We start from the raw sequence: 12805 nt of genomic DNA, 5'->3' as shown, positions 1-12805 counted from the left end.
TGTGCATGAACCGGTGTTCGTTCCCATCTGCTGGACTTGGATGGCGGCATCCACCTTTCTCGATGGCGGGAGGGGAGATCGATGTTGTTTTCTCTCTCTGCTCGAGAGAGAGATGCCGTCTGCCAGCAGCTCTGGGTTCGTTCTGAAATTATACGGTCACAACTTGATCTGGATAATACCAGCGAAAGGATCATGCTTCCCTCTTCCCCTAACCGTAGGTTGGAATAGCTAACAATGATACCAGTCACTATTACTTAAACAAACAAAAGAACAGCCAACATGTCCCCCCCTGCTGCCATCTTCGAGGCTGTCTCTGCCCCTGCCAGCTCTATCAAGAGCAAGGTGGTCGTCCCTGAGACGGTCGCCCCGGCCGGCGAGGCGTCTCAGACCAAGCTGCTGGACCAGTTTGCCAGCAAGTGGGAGCAGTTCAAGTTCGCTCCGATCCGTGAGAGCCAGGTCTCTCGTGCCATGACTCGTCGCTACTTCCAGGACCTGGACAAGTACGCTGAGAGTGATGTTGTTATCATCGGTGCCGGTTCTTGCGGTCTCAGCACTGCCTACGTCCTGGCCAAGGCTCGTCCTGACCTGAAGATTGCCATCATCGAGGCCAACGTCTCTCCTGGTAAGACCTTCCCTGACTGCACTATGCCTTAAGCCTTGATCTGACAGTCAATAGGTGGTGGTGCCTGGCTCGGTGGTCAGCTCTTCTCCGCCATGGTTATGCGTCGCCCGGCTGAGGTCTTCCTGGAGGACCTCGGAGTCCCGTACGAGGAGGACGCCAACCCCAACTACGTTGTGGTCAAGCACGCTGCTCTGTTCACCTCCACTCTTCTGTCGAAGGTCCTCCAGTTCCCGAACGTCAAGCTCTTCAATGCCACCACCGTTGAGGACCTTATCACTCGCCCTGACCCCAACAACAACCCAGAGAGCGTCCGCATTGCCGGTGTGGTCACCAACTGGACCCTGGTCAGCATGCACCACGACGACCAGTCCTGCATGGACCCCAACACCATCAACGCTCCTCTGGTGATCTCCACCACTGGCCACGACGGCCCCTTCGGCGCCTTCTCCGCCAAGCGTCTGGTCTCCATGACCGCCATCGAGAAGCTCGGCGGCATGCGCGGCCTGGACATGAACTCCGCCGAGGACGCCATCGTCAAGAACACCCGTGAGGTCAGCAAGGGTCTGATCATGGGCGGTATGGAGCTGGCTGAGATCGACGGCTCCAACCGCATGGGTCCCACCTTTGGTGCCATGGTTCTCAGCGGTGTCAAGGCCGCTGAGGAGGCTCTCAAGATCATCGACGAGCGTAAGCGCGAGTGTGCTGAGTAAATTCGTCACTTGTCGCGCGCTTGTCCGTAGGGATTTATTCTCCTCGATGATTCCTGTCTCTCTGTCTGTCTGTCATTTCCGAGAAATCGCAAATGAATTTCACGAATACGATGTTATTATTGACCTGATTGGCGATGGCCTTCCTTTGGTGGTGGAATGAATTGAAATCAAGTACGTACCTATGTACTGTACAAGAGGGCAAGAGCCCTGGGGTACACTCTCTCGCTAGTTAGCTTCTAGTGAAATGAAATGAAATGAAACGCAACGCTCATTGAAGTGGTCACTTATATATCATCAAAGTCGGATCTATAAGTATTCTATTCTTTCCTTCCTTTCTATCATAGGAGTAATTAGTAAATATAATAACCGTTGAAAAGAAAAAAAAAATCGAGGACAACCCTCATTATTATTATAGACATTATAATGCCATACTTGTCTTTTTCTATGTTCTGATCAGACAAGATAGACTTGGTTGGTCTCGGGCTATTATTATTATTACCCGATTCATTCACAATTCATATCTTCCACTCCTCCGTCTCATCTCCCACACTCCCACCTAGTGCTAGCCTCTTCGCATTTCTCACCTCCCACTCAAACTCCTTCAGAGCTCTGAGCTCACTCGACACAAATAATCCCCCAATCAACCCGTCCAACACACCAGCTGCGAAACTCAGTGTGCTGACGAATGTGAGGATGAACGCGACGTAGATGATCCCTCCTGTCCACCAGACAGCGACGAAGCAGCCAATGGAGACGATAAGGGCAACAAGGAAATGAGCCAGACGCCAGCGACGCTGGGAGCGTTCACGCCGGACGTATTTGGCGATCATGGCGAGGATAGCGTCGTAGGTTTCGGGGGCGAGGAAGAGATTGGGGCGCTGCGTAGTAGACGATGGGGTTGGGCTGAGGTGATACGGTTCTGTTTCTGGGGCGGTGGATGAGGGAGGTGGCTGCGTGGTTGTTTCTGCTGTGGCATCTCGTGTGATGACGGCCTCGACGGCGAAGTGGTCGCTCAGCGAGCACTTCAGAGTCGGATGACGCTCTGTCATGGAGAGTTTGACGGATTCGACCTTCCATCTGGATGGTGGGAAGGAGGGAGGATACCCGCCGTCTCCGACGAAGATATAGTCCAGTCTCTTTGCTTTGGGATCCTCGACCTGAGGGTCTACCGTGTAATCTTCTCCCTTTTCCAGCCGTTTCCTCCTATCCTTGGGCCATCGCCAGGTGTTGAATGCTCCGTCGCACGTTGCTCCGTTCTCGAGTAGGTTGTATTCCGCAGTGGGAATTGGGCGGTTCCGTTTCCTCTCCTCCATGTCTATGGCAGCTCCAACTGAAGAATCCGGATGCAGGACCTGCCATGCATCCTTAACGGGGGCGTGAGTCGTGATCAGTCGATGCGCAAAGGATGCTGGCACCATGTTGAAATCTCCCAGTCCGATAACGAGATGACCCCGCTCCGCCGCTCCCCGCATCAACTTCGCGATCTCCCACGCCTGCGCTGTCCGATGGCAGATATACGAATCATTTGGTTCTCTCTCATACGGCGCATGGAGATGAGTACAGAACACCTCCGCAACGTCTTCATTACCCGGCCCGAAGCGTACACGCGCACACGCGACGCCCTTCCCGACGAACCAGTCGCCACGGAAAAAGGCCGTCGGACGACCATTCAGTGGATAAGCGTACATGGTGCTGTCCTCGATGGGCCATTTCGACAGAATGGCTAACCCACCGCCGAAGATGCCGCTGAAGTAGAACTTGCCGTACGGGAGGATGTGTTTTGTCTGTTTGCGAATGCTCTTGTAGTCTTCTTGCGTCCAGCACTCCTGAAGGCCAACGATTTCGGGAGGGTCTTCTGCGATGGCTAGTTGGCGGCCAATTTCTGAGAGACGCTCATTACGATATTTGGCGAGATACTTCAGACCCCAGCAGTTGAGGGTGAGGATGCGGATGCGGGCTGGGGGTGACTCGCCCGTGGTGGTCATTGTTGCCAGCGGGTCTAATATTGCAGGCTATGGAAGTGTAGATGACGGGAAATAAATTCAGAATATCATCTATGCTTCGTAGAATAAATGGACGACAGAACGACGATGCGATCTTGTTGATTCTCCTTGAAGTTGAACTCCGGCCGATCAGGGAAGATCCGGGGGTCTCACCGCCTTGAGGTTGCAACTTCCCGATTGGCCAACGCGAAATTTCACCAGGGCCGGCGGGCATCGCGTCCATCTGGGAAAGCCTTCGCATGCGTCCAGGATAGTCACTGATTCTCTCGTCTGTGGCCTCGAGTGACCGCGTGGAAGGGCCCGGATATTCCCAATGGAGGTGCGTATCTATACCTCGAAGCGCCGTCGCACCGATAATGGCTACGTCGACCCGGTGAACGATTCCTCATCCGACGAGCTGGCCGCCGTCTCCGATCACGAGATGGACCGCCGAAGGGCCAGCTGGTCCGCTCAGAAGGCTTATAAGTCGAGACGGTCATATCAGCGATCGCCTCGTCTGAGTGATTCCGGGAGTTCAGACGAGCTCGCCGTCGATGCTGGTACATACTGGAGGGAGAGCAAGAGACGGCGCTCCAGAAGCCGCAGCGGTTCCCGCAGCCGCAGTCGCGGGCGCAGTCCATCGCATGATGACAGGGCAGGAGGTTCAGGACCGCCAGAAGAAAAGTCAGAGCAGCAATCGGAGGAATACGACGAGCGACAGGAGGAACCTGGAGCAGAAGATCGAAACATACAGCCCGCCGTGCGGACACCGTCGCCATTACCTCCCCCACCTCCGCCAAAACCTGAGCGCCTGAATTACCGGGTGAGATCCATACTGAAGGGGCACCTGCGCGGAGTCTCAGCGGCCAAATTCTCACCAGATGGATCGATGATTGCAAGCGGCGGTAAGACATTAATCGCTTTTCTTATGTCGCAGGGTTGTGTCTAATATCATTCATTACAGGCGCCGATGCGGCGGTTAAGGTTTGGGATACACTGTCTGGAAAGCTCATACATACATTCGAAGGCCACCTGGCAGGAATTTCCACCATTTCCTGGAGTCCAGATGGAGAGATTATTGCTTCGGGATCAGATGACAAGACCATCCGTCTATGGAATGTGCTGACGGTAAGTCGCGCTGAGGGTAGTGTCCGCACATATGCTGATTGAGTTGCGCAGGGGAAAGCACATCCGATCCCTTTTGTCGGCCACCACAACTACGTCTATGCCATTGCCTTCTCTCCCAAGGGTAACATGCTAGTCAGCGGCTCCTACGATGAAGCGGTTTTTCTCTGGGATGTCCGGTCCGCCAGTGTGATGCGGTCGCTCCCTGCGCATTCGGATCCCGTTGGCGGAATCGACGTCGTCCGCGATGGCACGCTGATCGCATCCTGTGCGAGTGATGGATTGATCCGAATATGGGATACGGCTACGGGGCAGTGTCTTCGCACGATCGTCCACGAGGATAATCCACCGGTCATGTCGGTAAAGTTTTCGCCTAACGGGAAGTTCGTGCTAGCCTGGACTCTGGACAACTGTGTACGACTGTGGAACTACGTGGAGGGCAGGTGCATCAAGACATATCAAGGCCATGTCAACCTGAAATATGGTCTCTGCGGCGGATTCGGGATCTACGGTGCGCCGGGCGGCAAGCCAGAGGCATTTGCCGTCAGTGGAAGCGAGGACGGTGCCATCCTCTGCTGGGACGTCGTGAGCAAAAAGGTTCTACAACGGATTGAGGCACACACCGACGTGGTCCTGGGCGTGGACACTTGCTGCATCGGGGACAAGAGACTCATGGTGAGCTGCGGGCTGGACCGGACCGTGAGGATCTGGGAGGAATTCCCCGAAGACGAAGGAGAGAATGAAAATGAGGCTCCGGAAGCCAAAATAAACGGTGTGGGAGAAGAAGAAAACAACAGCAGCAGCATGCCCGCCAGTGTGGCGGAGCCGGATAAGGGCGCAGAAACTAATGGAGATGGGATGATTGAATGATTCTTTTTTTCTCTTTCTCTTTTTTATTAATAGTTGCATTGCATGTAGGTCAGGGACCTCGTCAGATCATCCTAGTGGATACCCAATATAATGATATGCATACATTCAGTCAGTCAGTCCATGTGCCATCCATTTCGGGGTAATAGTAGCGCGTGCATGCAGCTGCGCTCGATGTACGATAGAACACGATAATAAACCTCTAAACTGCGCATCCATGCAAATACCATCTGCCTATTCATGAGTAGATAAAAATATATGACCGATTTAATCTATAAGGTAAATTCAAGCCTATTTCCAGCGTAATCCCTCGCGAAGAACCTCGTCGGGTACTCTACTCCCTGTGCGCCTACATTTCCCTCATATTAATAAAATCCTCCTATAAGTAGCTACTGCAAATAAGGCATGTAGAAAAGAGACAGAGAGGGAAGGGAGAGAACAAACCTGAATTCTTCTCCCCAGGCTTATCAACCGCCAAAGGAGCCGCTGATCCACCACGAACATGATGCTCCCAAACTCTCTTCTGCAACTGCTGCAAAGCCTCTAATGAACCGACTCGAAAGCATGGATGGCGCGAAGAATTGGGCTCGTTGGTCCCGAACGCGATGTGGACTTGTTGGCTGCCGTCGGGAACGATGTTGAACCTGGTGTGGATTAGTTGATACTGTGTTTTCATGTATAACTAATTGTAGATAGATGCATTGAATATTGGATGTATGTATATATGTACATACCACGCCAAAGTGCCCTTCTGCAACTGCGGAACCGGAGTGGAGATGAGGCCCAGCGTCCCCGCATAGAACTCGTTCGCCTGGTCGAGTGTCCCCGGCGGAACGAGGAGGTTAACGTGTGCGAGGGCAGTGATCATGTTGATGAAACAGTGAATATATCGTCAGATAAGTTTGTTCCCAATTAAAAAAAAAAGGAGAAAAATGGGAAGTTTATGTGTTCATAGAACGGTTATATCAGAGTAGACTCAGTACTTAGAGATAAAAAGGGTTCCCCGCACTTTCGCAATTTCAATAGCCGTTGTCGGCAATTGGCTCGAGGGTCTGGGGAAGGAAACTGTTCTCCGATCTATATTTCCATCGTGGCATATACTGGAAAGTGAATCTCAACGCAGAGTGCGGCCTGAATAGTACCGTGGCTTTTTTACCAAGATGAAAGTTACCTAAACTATGTGACTGACATCACTTCTCTTCTAATATTCAATTCAGCACAGTCACCGTACTTACTATCGATGAATCTCTTTACACAGACAACTGGATCTTTCGTTCGATACACATTATGTCGAATCCTTTACTTAGCACGGAAGCAAGGTCTGACCTAAACGACTTGAATTATTTGCTTACTTCTAGGTCTAGAGGGGGATTTGACCCTTTTTTGTCTCTAGCATACAAAGAATCTAGATCCTAGTAATCTAGTGATCACTTATAATCAGGATTCAAAGAATCCCGCAAACGGATTTCCAGACAGATCGATCACCTGGCGTTCGCTTTGTACGCCGACACATTACCTAGGGTCACTGGGGCACCAATAGTCTTTTGAACCAACAGGAGGCTCTCTTACTTGCTGAAGGATCTGGCACTAGTATATTCCCTTCTCCAACTTACTGAAGCTTACGCACTAATAATACGTTCTAGAGGTTGAAAATTTTACAGGGATCTATGCCGGTTCCGCCAAAGAACCAGATTGGTTTATGCGTCCCGACTCAGCTCAATTCCCTAGAGTTGTGATTGAATCTGGATGGAGCGAACCGCATCCGAACTTACTTAGAGATAAGAATCTCTGGATGAATAGAAACACGGAGTCCAAATTGTGATTCTCGAAATTCTTAGCCATATCCGACATGCCATGAAATTGCAGGTCGTGAATAGGTCGCAAACTAAGTTCGTATGGTACGGTGACTCTGATATCCATGTGATATTTCCGGTTTATTCATCTCTCCCTATTGACCTAGTCAAAAAGGAAATACTAACATAATCTAGTTATTTCATGCTTTCAGGCCATCGAGACCGGGTGTACCTCACGATAGCAACGGTCAGTGAGGGCTATCCCGCATACATCCGAGAAGGAGTAGTTGACGACGAGACGAAATGCTTTCTCAAATTGAGATGTTACGGGCCATTCGACGTGTTTAACAAAAGACATGTCATAGAGCTCGGAAGAGTGGCACTTGGACTAAGTATCGAATGCAGCAAGGCCTGAAAAGTAAAAGAGGAGAGTTCTATGGATGTATCCTGAATGGTCTTTTCTCTTCTCACCGAAGAATCAGAGAATCAGTAATAATAATATTATGCCACGCCTCTTGAGCAAGAATAAGTAGTGTTTTTAACTCAAATGCCGCCCGCTGTACTATAGAAGTGAATCTCAATGCTATTTAACTCAAAGTGGAGAGTGCCGTACTGCCTGAATGGTACCGTGGTTCTTGTACCAGGCTGCAAGTCAACCAACCCGTACCAGTTCAACTCTCGACCTCCAGCATTTCGTATTCTCCAACACATCCATTTCATTTCTTTCTCAATCTCTTCACACGGACAATCTGTCTTCCATAATATTCTTCACTTACCATCACCGCTGAACTCCCTACTTCTTACCACAAAATACCGCTCACAATGCCCAAAGTACCCCTGAACCCACAAACTGCAGAAGAAAAGCTCTATACGAAATGGATTGTTGCGCTGAGAAAAAAAGTCATTTATCTTGCTGAGCGTACCGAAAACATCTACAAACTTTCCCACTATCTCAACCAAAAAGACTTAGACGCGCTGGGAATTGAGCTATCTCAGATGGATTTCAGGACTGGTGTTCCCTCGGGCGCCCCGCAGTTTTTCAAACCTACCCAGAACAGTAACTGGACGTTGAAGGACACCAAAGAGCCCCCGGTTAGCCTGAACGATGAACTCGATAAGATCGGTTTCGACCCTTTATTTGAGAGTCCAGGCAGTGATGGTTATCAGACTGAACGGGCGGCTGCAGTTTTGAGCGTTCTCGAGAAACGTTTGCACCCACTGCGTGAGAAGAACCACAATGTATGCCAATGGGAGCCTGTGCAGTAAGTTTTGAAGATGGCCTGTCCTTTGTTGTTATTTTTTTCCACTATAAATAGCAAAAGACGCTAATATCGTATTCCCATCCAGGAAGGACTGTTTTATGAAGCGAGTGGGCCTCCATTATAAGCATGATCTCTGGGAAAACACGATAGCTCACCAAGTTGTGGGAAAGAAAAAGCCACATCTTATGCTGTTCATGAATACTTCTTGCAGTGCACAAGAAGGAAAGCTTGCAGCAACAGAGGCCTTTCAGATCCTCCGATATATGCTGTCGGAAATGACACGACAGCTCTTTGCTGATATTGAATCCCTCAACAAAGTCAAATGGCCTGATAGCTCTGCTTTGCAGCTAATATTCCCTGTTCGTTAACCTTTATCTTCATATTTCAGCTATTTTTCAGAGTCCTAACCAGAAGTGTAATAGGTACTAGCTTTCTCAGTTGTTGAGCCAGCCCATTGTCGATTCATACAGTGTTATTTTGATGGAAAAGTGAAGATACAATTAAGCAACTTCGAGAATTTGGATGGGCGCCAATTTCCAGATCTTTTCGAAACGGTCATCAGATTGTGTAACCCAGTGCCGTGTGGAGATACAATGTCAGTTACTGCCGCTGGAGAAGAGAATGTGAACCCCGAACACCTTGTAAAGCATATGGGCGCTCTACATGTTAGGCGAAATGAGGTAGCCACAGTGGAACCGGTGCCTTCTGCACTGCGATCCGAAAGAGCACCGATAAAGAAGTGTACGAGCATTTCATAGAGGGCTGATTGCTACCTTTACCGGAAGGTGAATTTATTGGGACATCTAATAGCTGTTTGATGATCTTGATTACTCTGGTTACAGGAGAGAACCTACTCAGTTCCCTAGGGAGCCAATGTTCCCTGATGAAGCAGTGCGGTAGACGCTGCATTGTCAAAAGTCTTGCAGCCTCCTACCGTAATTTCCCTCGAGGATTCCCAGCACAAGCAGATTATCGATTTCCGGATGACGAAATGCTCTTTTCAGGGGAAGAAAATCAACCCCCATTTTTGTAATCGCTATTAGGATATATACTGTACTGTGGACTGACGTACTTCCGGGATAGCTAAGTATCAAAGACATGATCACAGTCTGCTCAGACTCAAAATCTGCGCAAGCAACGAGCCATCTTCGACATCATTCAATATGACTGTTCGCCTATATACCTTGAGGATTTGATATTTCATTCCTGTGTCCTTTGTCATAGAAGCCAATAATCACATATGAGTTTACTGAAAGAAACAGCTACCGATGCTCAACTCTCTAATTGTAAAGTATAACTACGTATTGACCCTGTACGATAAAGAAGTATAGTATGCGATTACTGCTAGTCGATAATAATAATCGATAACAATAATAACATGTTAAAGTACGATTAAAAGACACGTTCATTTTTCTCTCTCAGTTTGAGACAAGTAAGGAAGGAACGCGTCGATGAGGGTAGGTGAGGAAGGTGCGAATCCGTTAGCGAGTACGAATCGCCTCGCCCTCCTCGCCATCAACACAACCCACTCCCTGATTTTCAGTCCTTCGAGTCTCTCTAGTCACCATTGTTGATCATTGTCGAGAACGTTTCTTTTCTCTTCGTGATCCTGGTTTCTCAAGACTCATTGCCCCCTCTGTTCTCTTCCCCTCTGCACTCTTCCTGAGTTCCCTTGGGACTTGGGGCCTCTCCTCATCTCCATATCCTCCTCCTTCTCTCCTCTTCTCTTCCTGAGTTCCTTTGGGACTCGGGGCTTCTCCTCATCTCCATCTCCTCCTCCTCTCATCCACTCTTCTTGAGTTCCTTTTGGGACTTAGGGCCTCTTCTTCTCCTTTCCTCTCTTCCTGAGTTCCTTTTGGGACTTGGGGCCTCTCCTTCTCTTCTCCTCTCCTCTTCTCTTTTCCTCCTCTTTTCCTGAGTTCCTTTTGGGACTTAGGGCCTCTCCTTCTCTCCTCCTCTCTTCCTGAGTTCCTTTTGGGACTTGGGGCCTCTTCTCCTCTCCTCCTCTCTTCCTGAGTTCCTTTTGGGACTTGGGGCCTCTTTTTCTCCTTTCCCCTCTTCCTGAGTTCCTTTTGGGACTTGGGGTTACCGAAAGGTTAGTTTCTCTATACTGGAACTGATACTGACAGTCTCTCGGTAGGCAACCTTTATCTCGCATCCTTCGTCACCAAAGTCAAAAAGCGCAATTCGGACAATATGGACTCCCGTCGTCAAAACGCCCTGGCCTGCGGTCTTCCAAAAACCCCCGCTGAATGGAGGCAGAAAGCCGCGAGAGAAGTCATACAAGCGCCTCCACCCTCAGACCAATATGACAGAAGGCAGCCTGTCGACGCTCCTAGCCTTCACGTGGGAGAAAAGGCCATTGATGTGCCGCTTGTGAATCTCAGCGGCTGGAATCCAGGATCAAAGATACAATTCTCCCATTTCCTGACGACAAGAACACTGGTAGAGATGGCGAATGATCCAAGAGATATCAAGGCCCCAGAAAACTACACAGACTTCCATCTGACGCAGGAAATTTGTAGGGAAGCCAATCGTTGGCTTATCGGATATGGGGATTGGAATGTATATCTTCGTGATATAAAGGACACTGAGGATAGGATCCCCGAACCAGGGGAATCTCGCGAATTAGGGGAATTTGGGAACGTACGGTATCGCCAACTACTAGCACAACTGCTCCCGAATGATGAGCAAGATTCAGCGCCAGCAGAACGTGAATCCAACAGAGTCCCATATTTCTCAAGAATAATCCCTGCTGGTGACGAAGGAATTGTTGACATTGGTCTGGTTAATTTCGTTGTGGCCTTGACGAAAAGCTGTCAGCACGTTGGTCTTGACTGGCGTTGTGCACGGGGGCTTGTCCATATCCAGGTTGGACACGCACACCTTACGGCACAAAACGATGGACGGCTGCATCCAAGAGAGCATAACGATACCTATGCCTTGTTGAAAGTCAAGCCATTCAGGTTGGCCGATAAGCCAGATTCGACACTGATGGAGATAGCCATTCAACTATTATGTTGGATGATTAGGGAAGATTTCCGCGAGGATCACCCGTAAGTTGCAGCAAACTTTATCTGCTAAACTGTCCTCGGACGCTAAATACTAACAATTCTTAGATACTTCACAATTTCGGGACACCGCGAGCACACGTATTTGACCGTTGCGACTTTCGGCCAAGGATATCCGAAGTATATATCGGAGGGAGTCGTTGACAATCAGGAAGACTGCTTCTTGAAGCTCAAGTCCTATGGACCATTCAACATGTATTCGAGCAAACATGTAAAGTTCTTCGGACAATTGGTGTTGAGCTTGGCGATAGTGTGCAGTGAAGCTTGGAAGGCCAAACAGGCATCTTCTTCCGTCGGAGCCCAGCCAACTATTTCGACTTGATGTTCCAATAAGGCTATGCCAGATCAAGGGCGACCAAGCTGAGATTTTGAGTTGTCTAGAGAGTCCGATAGGTTATGTCCACGGACGACTGAGGGATGAGTGTATCTTGTATTCACGTGTACCTAATACAAGACCGAGGCCTGTTTAACTGAGAGAATCTCCTATTGATCAACATGTACATTCTGATATATGTACAGTTCATTACTTTTGCGTTTTCGGGGCTTTATACTGGAGAAACAATGACATATTCGACTGGATATCACTTTGAAAATGCCAAACAATCTGATCTTCTCTGCATTATATAAAAGTCAGAGGTTACTGATTACTGGAAACTAGTTGCACCTTACGGGTTAGTTCCAAACGTTTGTCGTGTAATTGTATAATCCGAAGATCACTTCCTAGACCAAGGAAAAGAAAGAACGCGCAGGTTTAGAAAAATGTCTCTTTCATTACTATGGATGGGAAGTTCTCTAGTGTTCTCGAGACAAGCTATATAGAAGTGAACACTTTTTGCGCCTCAAGGCATCTTATATAGTATTTACCTCTTGCACGAGGGTAGCCTCAATGAGAACATACTGATATGAATGAGAAAATGAATATGTCGAATCTAAAGGGCGCGGATGCAACAGGATGAATATGAACCTGCTAGCCAGTAGCTAGGTTGCTTGCTTGCTTGACTCTAGATCTAGGAGGAAACTTGATCCCATATTTATCTCCTGAAGTCCTGACCGCGCCGTGGCTGAGCTTAAGGCTCTTTTAGTAGCTAAGTTATAGTTAAGCATTATATTTGAAAAGCTAAATTTACAGAACGCCGTTTCTGAAGGCCCTTTGCAGTCGCGCCTCTAACCAGGATAAAGTCGGCTGGAAAAGACTTCTGTAGCGCGCGGACACATTCTAGGATCTTGTCGAATTTTTCCGAGTCAATAACGTCGTAGGAGTATTGAGTGTCATGCCAGCAAAAAATAAATAAATAAATATAAATATAAATAAGAGCATAGAACACGTTAAACGATAGGGTAGACGCGGGGGAAGGTCAAGATTCGGTGACGAA

At 48.8% G+C, this 12805-nt stretch overlaps 6 protein-coding genes across 6 annotated transcripts; 4 read left to right on the top strand and 2 right to left on the bottom strand.

The window, feature by feature from the left end:
* Positions 1-279: 279 nt before the first annotated feature.
* On the top strand, positions 280-1332 carry C8Q69DRAFT_489001 (Thi4 family-domain-containing protein; the record flags this gene model as incomplete). The annotated part of the gene is made up of 2 exons (XM_028632085.1): positions 280-622; positions 677-1332. The coding sequence occupies 2 exons, from the start codon at positions 280-282 to the stop codon at positions 1330-1332; spliced, it is 999 nt and encodes a 332-aa protein (XP_028481168.1).
* Positions 1333-1726: 394 nt separating this feature from the next.
* Positions 1727-3479, bottom strand: C8Q69DRAFT_125411 (Endonuclease/exonuclease/phosphatase). Its single transcript, XM_028625256.1, has one exon. It carries the CDS (start codon positions 3315-3317, stop codon positions 1848-1850), a length of 1470 nt encoding a protein of 489 aa, XP_028481167.1. The 5' UTR covers positions 3318-3479; the 3' UTR covers positions 1727-1847.
* Position 3480: 1 nt separating this feature from the next.
* Positions 3481-5497, top strand: C8Q69DRAFT_125717 (WD40-repeat-containing domain protein). The gene is made up of 3 exons (XM_028625257.1): positions 3481-4219; positions 4279-4442; positions 4494-5497. The coding sequence occupies exons 1-3, from the start codon at positions 3649-3651 to the stop codon at positions 5307-5309; spliced, it is 1551 nt and encodes a 516-aa protein (XP_028481166.1). The 5' UTR covers positions 3481-3648; the 3' UTR covers positions 5310-5497.
* An 81-nt stretch (positions 5498-5578) lies between these two features.
* Positions 5579-6174, bottom strand: C8Q69DRAFT_448394 (putative glyoxalase family protein; the record flags this gene model as incomplete). The annotated part of the gene is made up of 3 exons (XM_028629282.1): positions 5579-5655; positions 5751-5950; positions 6041-6174. The coding sequence occupies 3 exons, from the start codon at positions 6172-6174 to the stop codon at positions 5579-5581; spliced, it is 411 nt and encodes a 136-aa protein (XP_028481165.1).
* Positions 6175-7774: 1600 nt separating this feature from the next.
* Positions 7775-9537, top strand: C8Q69DRAFT_531337 (hypothetical protein). Its single transcript, XM_028633752.1, has 3 exons — positions 7775-8361; positions 8447-8720; positions 8784-9537. The coding sequence occupies exons 1-3, from the start codon at positions 7922-7924 to the stop codon at positions 9117-9119; spliced, it is 1050 nt and encodes a 349-aa protein (XP_028481164.1). The 5' UTR covers positions 7775-7921; the 3' UTR covers positions 9120-9537.
* An 885-nt stretch (positions 9538-10422) lies between these two features.
* Positions 10423-12080, top strand: C8Q69DRAFT_501991 (hypothetical protein). The gene is made up of 2 exons (XM_028632379.1): positions 10423-11417; positions 11481-12080. The coding sequence occupies exons 1-2, from the start codon at positions 10558-10560 to the stop codon at positions 11752-11754; spliced, it is 1134 nt and encodes a 377-aa protein (XP_028481163.1). The 5' UTR covers positions 10423-10557; the 3' UTR covers positions 11755-12080.
* Positions 12081-12805: the final 725 nt, after the last annotated feature.

Source organism: Paecilomyces variotii (assembly GCF_004022145.1).
Source record: "Paecilomyces variotii strain CBS 101075 chromosome Unknown C8Q69scaffold_19, whole genome shotgun sequence".
In the NCBI taxonomy this organism is placed as follows: domain Eukaryota; kingdom Fungi; phylum Ascomycota; class Eurotiomycetes; order Eurotiales; family Thermoascaceae; genus Paecilomyces; species Paecilomyces variotii.
This window is presented reverse-complemented; position numbering and strand designations above follow the sequence as displayed.